This window comes from Athene cunicularia, assembly GCF_003259725.1.
Source record: "Athene cunicularia isolate RWA chromosome 3 unlocalized genomic scaffold, athCun1 chr3_part1, whole genome shotgun sequence".
Lineage (NCBI taxonomy): Eukaryota > Metazoa > Chordata > Aves > Strigiformes > Strigidae > Athene > Athene cunicularia.
Genome location: NW_020799097.1, coordinates 15,363,900 through 15,384,786, shown reverse-complemented (window position 1 = coordinate 15,384,786; position 20,887 = coordinate 15,363,900). Strand labels below are relative to the sequence as shown.

The 20,887-nt window shown below is 43.1% G+C and overlaps 1 protein-coding gene across 4 annotated transcripts; it reads right to left on the bottom strand.

The window, feature by feature from the left end:
• Window positions 1-2,380: 2,380 nt before the first annotated feature.
• E2F6 (E2F transcription factor 6) lies at window positions 2,381-20,881 on the bottom strand. Of its 4 annotated transcripts, XM_026845538.1 has the most exons (8): window positions 20,734-20,840; window positions 19,872-20,029; window positions 16,570-16,618; window positions 8,827-9,043; window positions 8,356-8,514; window positions 7,275-7,389; window positions 5,765-5,912; window positions 2,381-5,064 (listed from the first exon to the last, which is right to left on the bottom strand). In XM_026845538.1, exons 3-8 carry the CDS (start codon window positions 16,610-16,612, stop codon window positions 5,027-5,029), a joined length of 720 nt encoding a protein of 239 aa, XP_026701339.1. In that variant the 5' UTR covers window positions 16,613-16,618; window positions 19,872-20,029; window positions 20,734-20,840; the 3' UTR covers window positions 2,381-5,026. The 4 variants fall into 4 exon arrangements, with proteins under 4 accessions (XP_026701339.1, XP_026701336.1, XP_026701337.1 ...); XM_026845535.1 differs by lacking the exon at window positions 19,872-20,029 and having other exon boundaries at window positions 20,734-20,881; XM_026845536.1 differs by lacking the exon at window positions 19,872-20,029 and having other exon boundaries at window positions 8,833-9,043; window positions 20,734-20,881.
• Window positions 20,882-20,887: the final 6 nt, after the last annotated feature.

Genomic DNA, 20,887 nt, shown 5'->3' with positions numbered 1-20,887 from the left:
CAGTATTTCAGTTTTATTTTCAAACCTCTAATCACAGGAAGAATTGATTCTGCAGCTCTTGAGGCAAATCTCTGTATTTCCTTCATGAATATTCTTCCAGGATGGGATCATTTTGCATCATTTCAAAGGTGTTTCTCTTCAGCTGAGTAAGGATAGCTTCTCACCAGTTTGAGACTTGCACACATTGCAGTTAAGGTTGAATCTGTCTCTAACACCAGGGGGATTTTTGCCATGAAAAATTGTTTCTTACACAGAATTAAAGTATTACCAGCCTTGTTTTATTGTAAGGGACATGTAAGTGTATATTGTGCTGTTTTTGCAGGTGTTTTAGGGATCATGAAGAGATCACAGCTAACTTCTGGGAAGCTTGGTTTGATCCGTGAGTGCCCAGCAGAGTGTCTGGTGTTACTCAGAGCACTTTCATAGCTGCTGTATGTTCATGAAGAAATCGTTTGAATGTTCATGAGTCTCATTAGGGGAAAACAGGAGTTCATTCATTCATTCATTCATTCATTCATTCATTCTACATACAATTTATTTTCTGGACAGTTCTGAACAATAGCACAGGCAGAGTACAACCTAGCAGATGAGAATGTCAGAAGACAGTCTCATCACAGTTTGCAGAAAGATGGATCTCACCAGTAACAGCATTAGAGACACTGTGTGTCCTTCTTTTCAAAATCACAGTAATGCCTTCCCTTATTTCAGATGCCATGCTAAAAATTGACAACTTGCAGTATTTAGTAGAATATATTTCCTACACATATTCATGTTCAAGAACTTCTTTTTGCATGCTTGTAAAGAAAAAAGTAGGTAACTGCCTACAAACAGCTACTGCTGCAAATAATGGAGGGAATTTCCCCCTTCACTCATGTTTCCAGATCTAGAATTCTTCCGTTGGAATCCCAGCTGCCTCTCAAATATTTTGGTCACACTAAATCTCAGCCAGAAATCTCGATCTTTAGAGAAGTCTGTATCTAGGTTCAAGCTTTACCCTTATGACTGGTATAATAAACATGGGGCCCACTGACCTTGCTTTACTCTTAAAGTTTGTAGATATTTGCTTCTGAGTTGTGCTTAAAGGTCTGGACCCATCTCTAATTTACAATCCCCTATAAAACTTTATTATCCAAACAAATTCTGAAATGTTTTTACTGGACTTTGAATTTTTCTCCTGACAGCTAACTTTTAGTTTCACATTTGGAATGAACTCTTCTTCTCGAGGTTACACTTTGTGCACACATATGTTATCCTGGGTTTAGGAGCCAGCAAGCCTCTTAAGAATTTGTGTGTGTCGTAATTAAAATATATATATAAAAAATATACTGCATTATCTAAAACCAGATCTGTGCAGGATTTACATTAGAATCTACAAAAGACTGAAAGCAAAACTGTTCCAGGAGCTCAGATAGCTTCTTGCAAATTTTGAGATTCCTAAATTAAAAGACTAATGATGTCCTGAGCTTCTATCTTTTGAATTTGCTGTTACAGCTTTTAAAATCATGTCCTGTAGCCCCATCACTTAATCCAGGGGCGATTACAAATGCTGCCTCATGCATGGCTCACGTTGTGAGGAGCTACCATAAGGCATGTATAGGTGCAGGTGTCCAGAGAGCACAGCTACAGGCCCACAGACAGCCCATCATCAGACCAGTGGGATGAAAGGAAGGAACCACTTATGAAATACATGGAGACAACCAAGCTCCTCTTTCTCTCCAAGCGTCATTAAGATTTCCTTCCGAACATACACCATGTTTTTTTACAAACAAATATCCCAATCCTTCAGTAAACATCTATGCGAGAAGCCTTGTGTAGACTTACATAAACTGTACATAACCAAGTATAATTTCTGTGGTTTTAGCCTCAACACACTTCTCACAAATTACCGCTGGCAGATCAGCAATGGAACCAAAAATAGCAGATTCCAGGTAGCGGATAAACGCTTCAGCAGTTCCTTAAGTCCCAGCACAGTGCCAGAGCCAGCCTATACACCAAGACTGGGGAACGCACGTGTTAAAAGCTTGCAGTCAACTCCAGCTACTTGGGACCAGCCGATTGTCTAGCAAGCAGGCTAACGTCACCACTGAAAATTATAAGAGCTGAAGTGACTTTTGAAATCAGTGTAATTTAATTATGCTTATAACAAGGCTCTTCACACACAACAAAAAGATTATTCAAAATGAAGGAATTTGCTGTCTTTTAAGTGCTTTCCAAAAGATCATAATTTAAAGCAATCTTCCCTCTTCTTTACAAATCACATAATTCCAGTTATAGAGTCAGCAAAACCAGGCCATTTTATAATTATGGATCCTGGCTGTCACTACTGCTGATTAATGCATTTAGATGCTCATCCATCCTCATTGAAGGAAAGACAAAAGTGTTAGAGCTTTTTAATTTATTACAGGCAGAGTCCTCAAATAGCCAAGGGAAGTGCTTACACTTACAAATATGCTGAAAATGGACAGATATGGACTCAACAAAAATACTTTAACCTTAATAAACTTTCAGAAAAAAATCAAGCATGATTATGCAAATTCAGAGTTAGGTCCTATCACATATAGTTTTTAAGTGAGCTTGTAACTGGTATTTAAGTTCAGCATCACTCAGGAACTTTTCCTCAAGTTCAAGTCTAATCTTTTCAGCTAGTTAGAATACTGAGCTTATAGAGTGTATTGTTTCACAGTATCGCAAGTGGATAATACTGTTAAGTATCCAAGTAGCCACAACAAAGTGGTTTTATCTTCAAGAGTCCATTTGTTCCACTGAAGGTGCACTATTAAAACAATAAATGTATTTAAGAAAATAATTATAACTGTTATATTACAGCCTCTCCCATTTCACTGTGATAATCGTGTAGCTTGAAGTTAGAAAATTAATTCTACAGCTAGAAAAGCCCCACAAAGGAGAGAGGAAAACCAGAATCACTAGATTTGTTCAAAATAAAAAAAAAAATCAATTAAATAAAGTATGTCTGCTTTTGAAGACACACTTCCATTTATAAGAGTTTTTTGTAGAAGTATACCTCTTGCTCCACAGTTCAAAACACTGTATCATCATGTAACAAAATCCTGCCCTAACACATAGCATTAGTTGTTGGTGCTGGAAATTTGTACGTTTTGCAGCAAATGTTATCCCATGTTGTTGAACTAGGGTAGGGGGATCAATAAATACTTCCGTTAGGCACAGACCTCTCTCCCCACCAAAACAGAATAGCAGTGCAAAAACTCAAAGAGCGAGTTTGCCACCTGGAAAGAAGCCAGCCACTGAAGGAAAAGGACAACCTTCCTGTGTGAAAAGATGACTTCTTAATTTTAACCCCCAGGCCCAGCTCCATTGGAGGAGCACCTTCCCCATTTTTACTGTGATTATGTATGAAATGTGCCTTCACTTTGCTTTTACTTATTGTTGTAACAACTGAGCCTGCAGTTTGCATTTTACAGAGATGCAGACAAATAGCATCCAACACCAAAGTCCTACATTCTTGAGCTGAAATTTGGTAGCACATACGCAAGTCAAGATTACTTTCTGAGAGAAGCTTGAACTTGGTGTATTTCCCAATTTGCACATTATACTACTACACATTTTGCAGAACTAGTGAACTTCGTAGAAAACTGGGTTAACTCTCCATCTGTATTTAGGTATATTTAAGGTCTTCAGTGTCAACTGCCCTACCTTACCTGTATTTATTACTAGAATATATGGCATTTAATTTCACAGCATCTGTCTAAAATAGCCATAGAGTTGCTGATTAAAATGAGTTAAGGTTTAATAACTTCTTGTTCTCTCTTGTAAGTAGATGGATAGTTGCTGATATTGGGAGTTCAGATTTAAAAATCAACCAACCAACCCACCCTTCCCCATACAGAAAACTGAAATACACTTTTCATTACTGGAGTGAAATGAGCCTAAGTATGGTATTTGTACAGTGATAGTCAACTCACTTAAAAAAGCCAGAATCAAAATGCTGAAGCTTCATTTTACAGATGCTAAGATAGGTGAATACAAATGTAGTTCTAAAGTATTTTACATGTTTTTGCAAGCTAAGCCACAAAGAAATCATGGTACTAGACCAAAGCTATGCTGAATGTGAACTCTAGAAACTGGAAGGGACCCATTTAAGTAGTTATTGATCATAATGTTTCTTCTGAAAATTGCTACAGTATTGTGTCATCACAAGAAACAAACTGCTAGCTGCCAGTACCACAGATAACAGATTTAAAATTTTCATATCAGTTTTAATGTTTGTAGTTACCCAGTGAATTCCAACAAAGACAACCCAACATGTTTCATTGGACTGACCAATTAGGCTATTTTAATATTTTTAGAAGTTCATTTTATTTCTTTGCTGTACAAAGGCAGAAATGCAAACCATCTCAATAAATCTACATCAGTAACTACCTAGACATGATACAGGTATGTACAAAACCCCCAATTATTTAACTTCAGTGTTAATACCATAGTTGATGCAGAGCTGGATGCAAACAATGCAAGCAGCATCTACACAGTGTAAGGCATAACTCATGATATTTACATCTTGTTCCTTATAGCGAAGGCTTCTGATACACCAGTTCTTCGTTACACTCTTTATTTGACAATCCTGCTTAGTAGTAGTGCAGCCTCAGAACTGAAAAGTGCATTTCTCTATTATATACATTCTTATAAGGATTATGGATCATTCCAGAAATAATTTCATATCTTCATTTTCAGAAATAATCAATTACCTATGTTTTCCATCAAATAAAATTATTTCATAAGCTAAAAATACCATTTTCCCAAAGCTCTGTAGATCACATGCAATTATAAAAACAAAGCTCCTAAAAGGAACTCTAGGAACTGTTGTCTTTTGACTTGGGAGATAAGCAATCCTGTGAAAGCACTCAACCAACCCACTGCTGCTGTAAATTTAAAACACTTTGGAACATTTCAGGTTAGTAATTTTGCAGATCCAAGCGGCTTTGGAAAAGCTCTGTAACACAGATATTTACATTCTGTACTTGATTTTTTGAGTTGTAATTAATCCATCATCTCAGGTGGTTTGGTTTTTTTCTTCCTCCGGAGATCTCACTTTGAAAGGAAAGTAAGAAAAGGAATATGATTACTGTCATTGTAGGAAAGACAATTTTGAGTCATCTTGCAAGCAAAAATAAAGTAAAAAACCTGCCTAAGATTAAAAAGTCAACTTTTCCTCTCAACTGTAAAGGAGCACTGCTAAAAATAATCTATTTTTTGTGTTCTGAGCTACTGCAATTCCCGCCACATTTATTTTTAAACCACAACATCCTGCAGCTCCAGAGCTCCTGAGAGACTATCCTGCAGTCAATCTCATTTTAGCAGCTCAAAATACTGCATCCCCTCTTCTGTCTGCCCTCCCTCAGACAGGACAGTAATGAGCAAAAGCAGCACACACCCGTGTTTGAAGCAGCACTTTAATTCTCACACTATTTCAGCCTAGCTGCTGGACTCCGCAGCGAGGCAGCTGAGAACTGACACACATTGTTCCATTGGCAGAGCACAGCTCTGACAGGAAACCAGTAACGAGCAAAGGAAGAAAAGGGTCAGGAACAAGAGTGCCTTGCTTTGTGTGCACGTGTCTGACCTCCCACTATTGTGAGGTAACACAACAGTATAGACTTCTCCTTTAGGCATTTCCTATACTCCTACACATCTTGGCCCACAAACTATGCCCAGAAAATTATACTTGTATAGTACAGTTTTCAACTTTATCAGATTACACAGAGATAAAAATGTAAGTGGAAGAGACTACCTTCATCAGGAGGAACTGATGGCTGGGTTTCAGAAGTAACAGTATCCATTTCTTCAAAAGTTTTGGCACCTGGCTTCTCTTGTTCCACCTCACATAGGTACACATCGATAGGTCCTTTTGTGCTCTTCACATGTACTTCTATGCAATTCTATAAAACAGTGACTTGCATATAAACCGAAGAACAAATCTCACACATCAGTTATCTGGTTTTGCACATATTTTAAAGCCAATAGATCATGAAAAGAACAAATACAGGAATAACATAACTATTTGAAATTGTGTTACTAGTTCTACATAAATTATGACTCTATTACACAGATTTGTAGGCCAATTATTAAGCTAACAAAGTTTCATTTTTGATGAAGATGCACTTAACAAATCTTTGTTTAGTCTTCTTACTGACCTTTACACATATGACCAAGGTTTACTATACATTTAGGAGGAATAACAAAATTTAAAACTTGACAAGTCAATGCCATGGATCAGAAACAAATCAGAGCACATAGCAACGTTAATAATATGGCAAAGCAACTAAATTATATTACTTTTACCACCCTCCTTCAGCAGACATCACATTGCTAGGCACAGAGCAAATCAAACTTAACGGACAACAGAGAAGATTCTGTTCTCCCTCAGATAGTTTTTAAAATCCTGCCTTCTTTTGCTTCAGGAAGCCTCTGAAATCTTATCTTTTTCATTTCCACAAGATGTGAGCCAGCTGCTTTTACCAGTGAAACCACTGCAGATCTATGCAGTGGATCGAAGTCTTCTCTGGTTCTATTGATTCCTATCTTCTTTTCCTACAGTATCACCTCCCTTTCTGTGCAAACAGCAAGGCAAATTTGATGGCTACACAATTAAGAACATTGTAAAAAATGCACACACAAAAGAAAAACAGAATTAAAGCTCCACTTGTTATCTCAAGCTTACTTCCAGTATTTCCCCTCTTTCACAGCACCACTTTAACCAGTGGGTTCCCAGTACACAGGCCCCAATGCAGGTGCAGTGACTGGGTGCAGAGGGCAAAGCTATGGCTCCTCTGTATGACCTGGGTGGGAGGATGTGCTGTACCATGAGGTGAGGACAGAGCACAGGCCTCCACCTCCATGAAAAGTCCATCTTGAGTACCAAAACGTTTTCTTTTGTCAAACACACTGTGCATTTCATATTTCAATATACAATAGCCATCTACTCATTAAGCAGTAAGACAGCATTTACATGCTGTTAAGATCATTCTCAACGTTTGTTACAGCTGTTCCATTCTCTCTAGCAAAACCAAATAACTAAAGCTCAGACATGTTTATTGTTTAGTAATATGGGTAAACAGAAAATACTGAAAATGTTTCTTAGACTATTACCCCTACAGCACTGTTTAGTGAAACACAAGAACAATGAAGTACCAGTATTTGCTATACATGACAAAGAAACTGGAAGTCAATTACCGATTGTGGCTGCAAAAGTCAGATTTGAGACCTTTGGTTCCCTTAAAAGTGGAATGTGTAGAACTTACTTCTTTAGGAATTGGTATTTCCAGTTTGGTTTCCTCTGGAGCTTTAATTGCAATCACAATCTGTTCCTGAAATGCCTGAATGTTACGGATATCTTGATATGTCACATAAGCTAGTGTATACATTGGTCAAGGATTCTGTAAAATAATTTGCTAACAGGCAGAAGCAAAGAGTATGATGTTAAGATATGTTGAACCAGAATACCAACTTAAGTGGTAAATAGTTCAGCTAAGGTTCCTTTAATACTAGCTTTGTAAAATTAAGTAGTAGTTAACAAGTGGAAAACCTTTTTGCATTTCTAGGAAGGAAAAAGCTTTAAAAAATAGATAATATTAAAAAACATCTGACAAACATTTTTCACAGATGCTGTCAAAAGTCTACAATGCAGAGGGAATACTGCCCTTGATAAATTACTACTTTGTTCTGCAATAACTATGCACATAAATAATTTCCTGGAAAACTATAGAATTATTTTCTTAACCAAAACACATAAGGAGTAATGAAAAGTTTTTCTCATACCATTCAGAAAATGGGCACAGTTCATTTGAGCACAGACTTTAACATTCTGCCAGACAAAGGAGCCATGTAATATTTTATTGTAACCCAAAGCTAAAATCCAATGTTTATGTCATCTTAAAAGAAATCCCTTTTCTATTATCAAAATCCATGTCAAAGAGAAGACTGCATTGGAACCCCTCTCAAGAGACATAACAGTATTAGGACACAACCAATGTACCATTTATCTTCTTGGCAGCAGGTCACTGGGACTCTGTTTTGGATCCTCTTTCTCATCTCACTAAGCAACTCAATCTCACTGGTAGGTCAAGATCTGCCACTGAGACAAATTATAATGGAGAGAACAAGGTGATGGTCAGGGTACTAAGACTACTGCCCCACTTCCATTCTTCTGCAGCGGAAAGGTCACACAAGTAGCACTCCCCTGAGAACAGGCTAGATCGTGCATGGTTCGGCAAAGCAGGGTATTACTGTATACCTGTGGTATCAGCCTACACTTACTACTAGATACCTGAGTACTTGCAACCAAAACCACATGTTAAAGTAATGCAAGAGTTAAAAGGATATTTTGCATTTTCTTTGTCATCTGTTAGTTCAAATAACTGATGAGCACAATCCTTGATTAATTCATCCAGAGCTTCTTCCATGGCTGACAAATCAGAAAGTTCATCTCTAAGGCTTTGCTGCTGTGGTGCTTTTCCAACAACTTGGTCAAAATTAGAACCTCTAGAAGAATATGAAAGTTGTCTAGTATGTTTATATAAATAAGAGCCGGTTTACTGAACACAAAATATACTAACAGAGAAGAACCAGGAACTCTGGCATTCTTACTCTGCTGAAATATGCTTCATTGTGCTTCTGCACTTGATACTTGTTAATATAGTAATTCAGACAGCTTAAGTATACAGAAGAATTTCAAATATTTTCAGCTATTACAAGTAATTCAATATGCTTAAAAATGCTCTCAAAGTTATAAACATTACTCAACACTGTTGGGTTTGATTGTTTCAGAAATTAGAAGTTTCAAAGCCAACTCACACCCACTGTATAAGATTCTTAGATCTTTTCTGAATTAAGTTTATTCCATCCAACACATTGGTGATGTCATACACTCTTCGTTTTCGTACTCCAAGTGCTGTTGCTACTTCATTCAAATCAAGGACACCATCTGGAGCTGTTTTGACAAGATCCATGAATTTTCGGGTCAAGTAGACCAAGGATGCATCAAATCGAGGCTTTTTGACTTTCAGAGTTCCTGTAAAGTTTTGACAGGATATTTTGACAGAATAAAAAAACCCTACTACATGAGTATTAAATATTCTTTAAAAACCCAATTGCAATGAAGTAACAATGAAGATAAAGTCAGAAAGCACTGCAATTATTAATGCTGACATTGCAATGGCATCATATAAAGTCTATTAACTATATATACCTTCATTTGTTTGCAATGAGTATATCTAAACAGCAAGCATGCATCTTCATGCTATCAATGTTCATGGCTTCAGACTGCTACTACGGATATTAATAGCTATGTAACTGTATGTTCTGTAGGACATGTGCTCAGACTACTGAATGAATACCAATGAAACCTTTGGTTAACTACAGATAGTGTCAGAGCACTGCCAGGAACTGCAGCTCTGTCATTTGCTCCATAAGACTGAAAATGTATTTTCACACCCTTTTGGCCCAAATTAACCACTAGATCTCCCAAATAACATTCAGGTATGGCTTAAGGGTTAGCTTGATTTCAGGGACTGTTCCAGCCTGGACATGACCAATCTGTTCTGTAGTACAAGAACTTAATATATGAACAAACTCTGGTTGTACTACTTGGCTTCAGGGCAAAAGAATTGTTCATGCTGTTGTTTAATTTACTAATACAACAAAGATCTACAGATACCAGGACACCACAGGTTTAAGAGAGATCCCTGTGATATGTGTATTCATTACCAGCATATTTACAGGAACAGCAGTAAAGTTACTGATGAACAGCTTGCTTAACTTTAGGTTCTTTATGTACGCACAAAGTATAAAACCCCACATATTTCTGGGGTACCAAAAAAGATGTGGTACACGTGCACTACTGTGTTGCTAGAATCAATGAAAGACTATCATATCCTGATGTTACTTGGTTTGTTTTGCAGGAGAAAAGACAAGTATTTTGTATCTGATCAAACTGTGTCACTAAACAATATTCCAGTCTAATGCCTCAAGAGAATATGTGTGCATGCACATCGGTGCGTGTGTAAGAAAACTTCCCTAGAAAACACTCTCATTCAAACTTCAGTATTTTTCCCAGGAAGAATGAGACATGCACTTTCACTCATAGTATATCACACTGATTCCATGGCTACAAGATTGTGCACTCTTCAACATGAAGAGACAGGCTCAACAGCTCAGTTTTGGACTGTGCTACTGCAAGATGTGTCAGACTATTCAGCTGGTGAGGAAAAAAAAAACCCACAATGCAAATTCACTCAAGCTTGTATTTACATTTGTTAATACCAGTTGAAAACTGTCCTGGTTCAGCTAGGATAGGGTTAAGTTTCCCCAGCAGGGGGAAGGGATCTCCAGCCGGGTTATTCATACCATGCTGATGTCAGATCCAGCGTGGCAGCATGGGAAGCTTTCCTTTGTGGCTTTGGTCATGGGAAGCACACGTGGCGGGCTGGCTGTGTCCACTGCAGTATTTCTCTGTATATCTTTTGTCTTGTTTATTGATACTACTGTTTATTGTTGTTATTATTGTTAGTGTTGTTGTTCAGATTGTTATTTATTACACTGTGGTATAAAATTTCTCCTTATTTCAACCCTGGGGTTTGTGCCTCACTTCCAGCCTGTCCGGCCTGAGGGTGGGGGAGAGACAACGGCAACATGGTCTCCGGTCCCGGCGTGGCCTAAACCACTACAGCCTTTCCTGGCGCCCAACGTGGGGCACGAATTGGGTTGAAATAAGAATCAAAAAGGGACAGACCCTGACCAGAATGTGTTAAAGCAATCTGTTAGGTACAATTTTTCTGTTTGTACTTGTTTGATAAGAAAATGTTTGCAATGCTGGCCCACTTGCTTGTGTGGTGGGGCTGGATTAATCCTTATATCCAGTATATGATCTCAGTGCTGATGTTTGTTGTCGGTGGAAAACGTGTAAAGGGTCTCTTTTTGTTATACTGGCTACTGACTGCTTATAATGCGCTTGTATCACTGTGGGGGGGGGTGGGCCGGTACCTGTTTGCTGCCTGGGCTTTCGTTAGGGGTCTCACCTCCTCTATTGGTGAGCCAGGGGAAGAGATCCTCTCGGTTTTTGGGAGTTTCAATTATCCTTGGAGCCTGCAGGCCAGTGTGATTGTGGCACGATACCTTCTGAATTTCTGCCTGATTTCGATTTTGGCCATGCGGCACTTCTCTAACAATAGCAGTGCCTGGAAACCGGCCCTGAGATCAGATAATAGGGAGTGGCAATGGGTGTGTGAAAAGATGGGCAAATGCCTGGGTCAGTGGTCACCTCCAATGCTTTGGAATTTCACTCTCGAACAAATGCAGAGCCCTGATAAGCTGATGGAGTGCTTGGAAAGGGTGTGTTACCAAGCTGGCAAAACCCAGGAGACACCACTCGCTGCGATGTGTTGGGGACTTGCCCATGCCTACCATGTCCTTTTTAAGACCACTCACTGCCCTCAAGGAGGAAAAAGGGCTGCAGGATCTGAGAATGAACTTACTTGTACAGCAGCTGGGCCGGGGGAACAGGCAGAGTCAGTATCAGTTGCCTCTACCAGCACAGCAGCTGAGCCAGAGAGCCAGCCAGTGCCGGTATCAGTTGCCCGATACAGAAAACAAAATATACCAGAAAGTCAGCTCGCAAAGTGGGGGATGGGGATGAACCAGGCCCAGCAGGGGAACAGGAGGAAGGGCCAGAGGTGATCGTCCAATCTCTATCCCCAACTGAGTTGTGAGATAGGTGGAGAGATTTCAGCCGCCTGGGAGGTGAGCAGATTTGCACCTGGCTGCTCCGATGCTGGGACAATGGAGCCAGTGCTTTTGAAATGGAGGGGAGAGAGGCCAAGCAGCTGGGATCTTTGGCCAAGGATGCTGGCATTGACAGGGTAATAGGGAAACAGACTCAAACCCTCAGCCTTTGGAAGTGACTCCTGCTCCGTGTAAGGGAGAGGCACCCCTACAAGCTAAGCAAATGGACCAGCATTGAGAAAGGCATCCAGAACCTCAAAGGAACTGGCTGTGTTTGAGATGATCTATGGTGATCTGAATGATGAGCAGTCACCCATGGACCCAGATCAGGCCCCTTGCACACACCTGATGTGGCACCAGAAGCACACTCAAAAGCACTGGCAATAGTGTTCTGGTGGACAGACACCCACACTCTAACAGTGGATGGAGTGGTTGGCAAGCTCCAGCAATATGAGGGAAATCTCCATCTCAACATTCCTGGGTTTCAGCTGTAAAGGAACTGTCTCAGAGGGTCCAGAAAGTGGAAGAGGACATGTCCTACATTCCACCTGCATGGGCCAATGTCTCAGCCATTAGAAGTAAACGTTTCCCCACCCAAAAGAAAGTCAGCAGAAGGTACACATCACGAGGCACCCTGTGGTTTTTCCTTCGTGACCATGGAGAAAACATGAGGAGGTGGGATGGTGAGCCCACTGCCGCCCTAGCTGCACGAGTAGAGCAGCTGAAAGGGAAGACCATCACAAAAGGGGAGTCCTCCAACAAAAGCGCAGCTCCAGCGTCCAGTCGGAAATCCCCCAGACAGAACAGAATGGCCAAAGTTATGTCTGACCCTCTTGAGGGGACCAGTGAATCATTCTTGCAGGAAGCATTCTTACAAGAAGTGAGTGATGATAAGCAGGATTAGAGGGGCCCTGCCTCCAGCCAGGTGGAGGAAAGGGATAATTGGATTTACTGGACAGCGTGGATCCAATGGCCTGGCACGTCAGACCCACAAGAGTATAAGGCTTTGGTGGCCACTGGCGCACAGTGCACCCTGATGCCATCGAGCTACAGTGGGGTTGAATCCATCTGCATCTCCGGAATGACAGGGGGATCCCAACAGCTGACCCTACTGGGAAGGACTGGCATAAGCACCCCATTGTGACTGGCCGAGATGCCCCGTGCATCCTGGGCATAGAGTATCTCAGGAGAGGGTACTTCAAAGACCCAAAAGGGTACCGGTGGGCTTTTGGTGTAGCTGCCCTGGAGGAGGTTGAACAGTTGCCCACCTTACCCGGCCTCTCGGAGGATCCCTCAGTGGTGGGGCGGCTTAAGGCTGAGGAGCAGCGAGTGCCGATTGCTACCAGGACGGTGCACCGGTGGCAGTACCGCAGCAACCGAGATTTCCTGGTCCCCATCCATCAGCTGATCCGTCAACTAGAAAGCCAGAAGGTGATCAGCAAAACTCATTCACTCTTCAACAGCCCTATATGGCCAGTGAGAAAGCCTAATGGGGAATGGTGGCTAACTGTGGACTACCGTGGCCTGGATGAAGTTACGCCAGCAATGAGTGCTGCAGTGCTGGACATGCTAGAGCTCCAGTATGAACTGGAGTCGAAGGCAGCCAAGTGGTACGCCACGACTGACATTGCTAACACATTCTTCTCCATTCTGGTAGCGCCAGAGTGCAGGCAACAGTTTGTGTTCACTTGGAGAGGCATCCAGTACACCTGGAATCGATTGCCCCAGGGGTGGAACCACAGCTCTACCATCTGCAATGGACTGGTCCATACTGCGCTGGAGAAAGGTGGGGCTCCAGAACACCTGCAGTATATTGATGACATCATTGTGTGGAGGAACACAGTCGATGAGGTCTTTGAGAAAGGAAAGAAGCTAACTGAAACCCTCCTGAAGGCCGGCTTTGCCATTAAGCAAAAGAAAGTTAAGGGGCCTGCAAGGGAAATTCAATTCCTAGGAATAAGATGGCAAGATGGGTGTCGCCACATCCCAAAGGAGGTGATAAACAAGATAACAGCCATGGCCCCACCAACCTCTAAAAAGGAGACTCAGTCTTTCCTGGGCACTGTGGGGTTCTGGAGGATGCACATCCCGAACTGCAGCCTGATTGTGAGCCCTCTCTAACACGTAACCCGGGAGAAGAATGATTCTGAATGGGGCCCTGAGCAACAACAATCCTTTGAACAAATTAAGTGGGAGATTGCCCAGGCAGTAGCCCTCGGGCCAGTTCGGGAAGGACAGGAGGTTAAGAACATGCTCTACACCGCAGCCGGAGAGAATGGCCCTACCTGGAGCCTCTGGCAGAGAGCACCTGGGGAGACCCAAGGCCGACCTCTAGGCTTTTGGAGCCGGGGATACAAAGGCTCTGAAGCTAATTACACACCAACTGAGAAGGAGATACTGGCAGCGTACGAAGGAGTTCGGGCTGCCTCAGAAGTGGTCGGCACTGAAACACAGCTCCTCCTGGCACCCTGACTGCTGGTGCTGGGGTGGATGTTCAAAGGAAAGGCCTCCTCCACGCATCATGCAACAGATGCCACGTGGAGTAAATGGGTTGCGTTGATAACACAACGGGCTCGAATAGGGAACCCCAGCTGCCCAAGGATATTAGAAGTGATCACGAACTGGCCGGAGAGCAAAGATTCCAGGATGTCACCAGAACAGGAGGAGACACGTGCTAAGGAGGCCCCACCATATAACAAGCTGCTGGATGAGAAGCGATATGCCCAGTTCACTGATGGGTCTTGTCGCACTGTAGGAAAACATCGACAGTGGAAGGCTGCTGTATGGAGTCCCACACGATGGGTCACTGAAGCTGCTGAGGGACAGGGAGAATCAAGCCAGTCTGCAGAGATGAAAGCCATCCAGCTTGCTTTGGATATTGCTGAGCGGGAAAAGTGGCCGAGGCTCTACCTCTGCACTGACTCGTGGGCAGTGGCGAATACCCTGTGGAAATGGTTGCAGCAATGGAAGCAGAGCAACTGGCAACGTAAGGGTAAAACCATCTGGGCTGCTGAGGTGTGGCAGGACATTGCAGCCTGTGTGGAAAACCTCGTTGTGAAGGTGCACCACGTGGATGCCCATGTACCCAAGAGTCGGGCCACTGATGAGCATCGACACAACCAGCAGGCAGACCAAGCTGCTAAGATTAGAGTGGCTCAGGTGGACTTGGACTGGCAGCGCAAAGGTGAACTGTTCATAGCCCGCTGGGCCCATGAGACCTCGGGCCACCAAGGTAGAGATGCAACATACAGGTGGGCTTGAGATGGAGGGGTGGACCTTACTATTGACACCATTGCAGAGATCATCCACGGATGTGAGACGTGTGCTGCAATCAAACATGCCAAGCGGGTGAAGCCCCAGCGAAATGGAGAGCGATGGCTGAAATATAGATATGGAGAGGCCTGGCAGATCGACTACATCACACTGCCACAGACCCGCCAATGGAAGAGCCATGTACTTGCAATGGTGGAAGTAACCACTGGATGGCTGGAAACTTACCCAGTGCCCCACGCCACCGCCCGGAACACCATCCTGGGCCTTGAAACCCAAGTCCTGTGGCGACACGGCACCCCAGAGAGAATTGAGTCAGACAATGGGACCCACTTTCGAAACAACCTCATAAATGCCTGGGCAGAAGAACACGGCATCGAGTGGGTCTACCATATCCCCTACCACGCACCAGCCTCTGGGAAGATCGAGCTCTACAATGGACTGTTAAAATCCACACTGAAAGCACTGGGAGGTGGGACCTTCAAAGACTGGGACACGCATCTAGCAAATGCTACCTGGTTAGTCAACACAAGAGGATCTGCCAGTTGAGCTGATGCAGCTTAGTCAAAACTTCCATGTGCTGTAGACAGGGATAAAGTCCCTGTGGTGCGCATGAGGATTTTATTGGGAAAAATAGTCTGGTTTAATCCTGCACCAGGCAAAGGTAAAGGCAAACCCATCCACGGGATTGCTTTTGCTAAAGGACCTGGGTGTACCTGGTGAGTGATGCAGGACGATGGAGAGGTCCGATGCGTACTACAGGGGGACTTGATTCTGGGTGAGAACATGCCGTGAATTATGCTGTGCCTTTGTTAATTGTTGTTTTGTTATTGTTAAATGGCAGCTGGACATGATGCAGATGGTATAGAATAAAGGGGTAGATTATGTCCTGGTTTAGCTAGGATAGGGTTAAGTTTCCCCAGCAGGGGGAAGGGCTCTCCAGCCAGATTATTCATACCATGCTGATGTCAGGTCCGGCGCGGCAGCACGGGAAGCTTTCCTCTGTGGCTTTGGTCATGGGAAGCATGTGTGGCGGGCTGGCTGTGTCCATTGCGGTATTTCTCTGTATATCTTTTGTCTTGTTTATTGCTACTACTGTTTATTATTATTGTTGTTCAGATTATTATTTATTACACTGTTGTATAAAATTTCTCCTTATTTCAACCCCGGGCTTTGTGCCTCACTTCCAGCCTGTCCGGCCTGAGGGTGGGGGAGGGACAACAGCAACGTGGTCTCTGGTCCCAGCAGGGCCTAAACCACCACAAAACCCAATGTTTGCCAGCACGATGTTCCAGTTTTCTCTAACTCTTTTCCCATACATTATTTCCTTTACAGCAGTGGGAAGGTATTCTTTCAGCAGATTTAAAGAGGAAAAACCATGAAGAATGTGTTGTTTCATATCTGTCATTTTGTGTGCAGCATTCCTCCTGCTGTGCCTATATTAGATACATAACAATTTCACATTTGCTCACAGCATCTACTCAGCATTGTAAAAAAGCATAAAAATACTTCAAGAATAGTCTTCACACGTGGAACACAGCAACTTACTTCTCACTAACGGTACATCATTGTCCACATTCAGGTTGATCATCTGTGACTGGGGAAAAAACAAAAAAATAACCGATATAAAATGCTATCTATACAGGAAGCCTCACCAGACAAAATTCCCAAATCAACTCTAGATGCTAGAGCCATCAGTGCTGACAATTCAACATGTTACTGTATAGAAGGGATACATGCTCATTACATTCCTGTCAGAATTTTCAGCCCTTAATCTCAGCACACATCCCTCCGTCTTGGAAAGCAAGGAAACACCACTGAACTCCCTAATGCTCAGGCAATGGTCACAACACAAACAGACACCTGTTTAAACTCTGTAAACACAAGCTTCAGCTATTCATGTAATAGCACAAATACTTAAGATACACTGCTATTATATAGCATTACAAGACTGGCAGCAGAGTCTGCTCTGGTCAAGAAACTGACATGATGAGCCTAAGTAGGTACTTCATTCCACCCCTCACTCCAATTTAATAAAATGAGCATTTTGAAATTCAGACGCATCCCAGTTGGAACAGACCCAAGAAGGTCTCTGGTCCAACCTCCAACTCCAAATGGGAACAGCCATCAGATGAGAGTAGCTTATTCAAGGCTTTATCCAACTGGGTCTTGAACATTTCCAAGAGATGGATGCTACACCTCTCTGGGCATCCCATTCCACTGCCTGCCTGTCCTCACAATGACAAAGTTTCACTATACATCAAGTTGCAACCTTTCTTGCTTCTTTAGTTTAAATTTTGTTTCTATTTCCTTTCAGCCTCCCATCCTGCACTGCTGTGAATCATCCGGCACCAGCTCCTTGTTAAACTTCCTTGCAAGTCCTGAAGGGCTTCTGTGGCTTAACTCTCTCAGTAGTTATCAACAGCCTTCCTGCACTGGTGGGCCTAAAATGGACACAGCATTCCAGGAGCAGCCTCATACATGTCAAGAAGAATCACTTCCTTTTATTTGCTGGCTATGCTCCTGCTAATACAGCCTCATATGCCTCAATGCCAGGGTGCAGCGCTGGTGCATGTTTAGCCCACCATCCATCAGGACCCCCAGGTCCTTTCAGCAGGGTGGTCCCCCAGCCAGTACCACTGCAGGGTACAGGCCCAGGTGCCAGGACTTCACACTTGAATTTTCAGCTTCCTTGGTCAACGTCTGTGAGGTGTCCGATGACCCACTGCCTCCAGCCCATGCCTGGCTGTTTAACGCACTTTCCCTACCCACGAGGATCATCTCATGTCTTCCTCCTATCAAGAGGACAGGTCCCAGATAGACCCTTAGGAACACCACTTTTGGGTAAAGCATAAACTACTAACCATTCCTCTTTGAGCTTGATGATCCAGCCAGGTTTTTTTCTACTTATCTAGTAGCTTACAGTCTGTAACATGCCAACTGCAGAAGACTGTTTCAAAAGCTAGTGTAGATGACATCCAAGGCTTTGGATCTACAGATCTAGTCATTCCATCACCAAAGGTAATCAGGTTGCAAGTATAGTCATGTTTGCTATTCCCAATCACCTGTTCCTTCATGGACCTAGAAATAGCTCCCAAGAGAAGTTCTCCAAGGAACTGAAGTGAGGCTAAGCTGTAGCTGGCCTCCACAACCTCTCAAAGATCATGAAAGCAACCTCACAATGACATCAGTCAGCCCTCTTGGGACTTACCCCAAGTATTAGGCTGTTCGGGAATTAATTTCTGTTTTGTAATGTGATTTTCATTGTATATGTTTCAGGAATAGGACCTTCTCGACTGGCGTACTGTTAATATATTTTTGAAAAGCTCATGTTATGAACTTTCACACTGTATAATTAAATTATAATATAAACTGCGTTTTTGACAAATTTTGGAGGTTTGAAGTTCCGATGTCAAAACAGCAATTTCAACAGATCTACTTCTAGGAGTTCAAACTTTAATGTAATGCAGCACAAGCTGCTCGAAACATCAATGAGGTATATGGCCAGGGAAGTGTTAACAAACGGACAGTGCGACTTTGGTTCCAAAAATTTCAACGTGGCGATTTTGACCATGAATATCAAGAAGGTCGCAGACATCCTTCTGCTATTGACGATGACGAATTGAAGGCTTTGATGGAAGCAGATACATGCACAACTGTTTGAGAACTTGCAAGAGAACTCGGGGTAAGCATATCGACTGTTTCTGAGCATCTGAAGAAGATTGGAAAGTCGAAGAAGCTAGACAAATGGGTGCCACACGAATTGAATGAGAATCACAGAAATTGCCGTTTTGAAGTGTCGTCGTCGCTTCTTTTTCGCAACCAGAACGACCCGTTTCTCGGCCATATTGTGACATGCGACGAGAAATGGATGCTCTGTGATAACCAGCGACGATGAGCTCAGCGGTTGGACCACGATGAAGCTCTGCAACACTTCCCAAAGCCGAATCTGCAACAAAAGAAGGTCATGCTGATGGTCTGGTGGTCTGCCGCTGGTTTAATCCATCACAGCTTCCCGAATCCGGGTGAAACAATCACGGCAGCGAAGTACATCCAGCAAATCAATGAAATGCGCCAGAAACTTCTACAGCTGTGCCCAGCACTGGTCAACAGAAAGGGTCCAATCCTTCTCCACGATAACGCGCAGCCACACGTTGCACTTTCGACGCTGCAATGGTTGAACGAGCTGGGCTACAAAACTCTGCCTCATCCACCGTACTCACCAGACCTCTCGCCCACCGACAATCACTTCTTCAAGCATCTCGACAGCTTCCTGTGTGGGAGACACTTCGGAAACCAAGGGGAGGCTGAAACTGCCTTTGATGACTTCATTGCCTCCAGAAGTCCAGAATTTTATGCAACCGGAATAAATATGCTTGTTTCTTGTTGGCAACAATGTGTTGATTCTAATGTTTTTTATTTTGATTAATAAATTTTATTCTGAGCTGAGATATGCCACTTCAAACATACAGGTTGAAATCGGCAATTAATTTCTGAACAGCACAATAGCAACAAGCTCACATTTGCCTCTGCCCTCTTTACTGCTAAAGTAGCAGTAGAAAGTTCTTCTTGTCACCTTTGACATTCCTTGCTAGTTTTAACACTAGAACTTTGGCTTGCCCAGAAGCATACCTACATGTCCAGAAAACATTTTTTCATCTTTCTCCTTGCTCCCACTTTCTTCATATATTCTTTTTGACCCCCACCCCTGGAGTACAGGTATAGCTGTGCCCATCCCTCAACACAATTACTTGTCATGAGTATCAGGATGGCATATCCCTGTCCTTACATACCTCTACCTTTTCAGCTCTTCCAACTTTCAAAGTTGCCTCCCCTAAAATCTCAATTACCTGTTGCCTGAGTAAGGTGAAGTCCTGAAGCCTGAATAAGCTGGAGTCCAGGTTCTGTACTCTGCTACCAGCCTTCCTCGCTACACTCAGGGTCTTGAACTTCACTATTCCATGGTCATTACAGCCCAGGCTGCTAATGATCACCAATCTTGACTTCCCTATTTATAAAAAGCAGATTCAGGAAAACATCACCCCTGGTTGACCCATCTAAACACCTACATAAAGCAGCCGTGCCCAAGACCCTTTGTTTCTTACAATCATCATCGCCAATAATAAGAAATTTTCAATTACCCGTGTAAAAACCCCATATAAACTTTTTCATGGCTTTAAGATAATACTACGAAGTAACATTTAGCCCAACAGTCAAGGTTCATAAAAATAAGCATTTTTAAGAAGCTTCACAGAACTAAAACTAGACCTGTTTTTTGTTAGCTACCTCATACCATTACTGAAAGTAGCAGTGGAAGCTGCATAGGTTACCCAAATATCACAGATGTCCAGATAAGAGAATAGAGTTGTAGCTTTGCTTTTCTCAAATCTGTTTAATTCTACTCTACAGTCTATTTAACTCGATTAAGAGTCTGTAAGCAACGCAGCTAAGAAAACCATCCCTTTGCACGATGAGTAACATTACTACGTTTTCCCGGGCAGCCTACTAAACTGCAGTGACAATGCCTCTTTCGTGCACCGCTCTGGCTGGGCCTGCCACACCTTTCCAACTCTGGGACCTCCCGCCGGACAGGCGAGGGGAAGGACTTTCGAGAATCTCTTTAAAACCTCCCGCGGTGGACGCAAAGCGCTGCAGGGCCGTCCCGCCCTTCCCCATCCCCAGCAGCACCTGCCTCCCCCGCCCGCTGCGTACCTCACTCACACGCAGCATGTCCGTCCGCAGCGGCTTCAGACGCTCCCACCTGGAAGGGCTGGCCATGTTCGCCCGGCCCCTCCGCCGTCCGCAGCCTAGCGCGGCGGAAGGCCTCTCCCGCCCCGAGGCGAGGCGAGGCGGCGGAGGGAGGGCG

Excerpts from the sequence above, each read along its gene's own strand:
- E2F6 (XM_026845535.1), bottom strand. The coding sequence starts at position 20,799 with ATGGCCAGCCCTTCCAGGTGGGAGCGTCTGAAGCCGCTGCGGACGGAC. Across the intron at positions 16,619-20,733 it reads ACATGCTGCGTGTGAGTGAG|TCACAGATGATCAACCTGAA; the intron begins GTACGCAGCGGG and ends TTTTTTCCCCAG. Across the intron at positions 5,913-7,274 it reads AAATACCAATTCCTAAAGAA|AATTGCATAGAAGTACATGT; the intron begins GTAAGTTCTACA and ends ACTGTTTTATAG.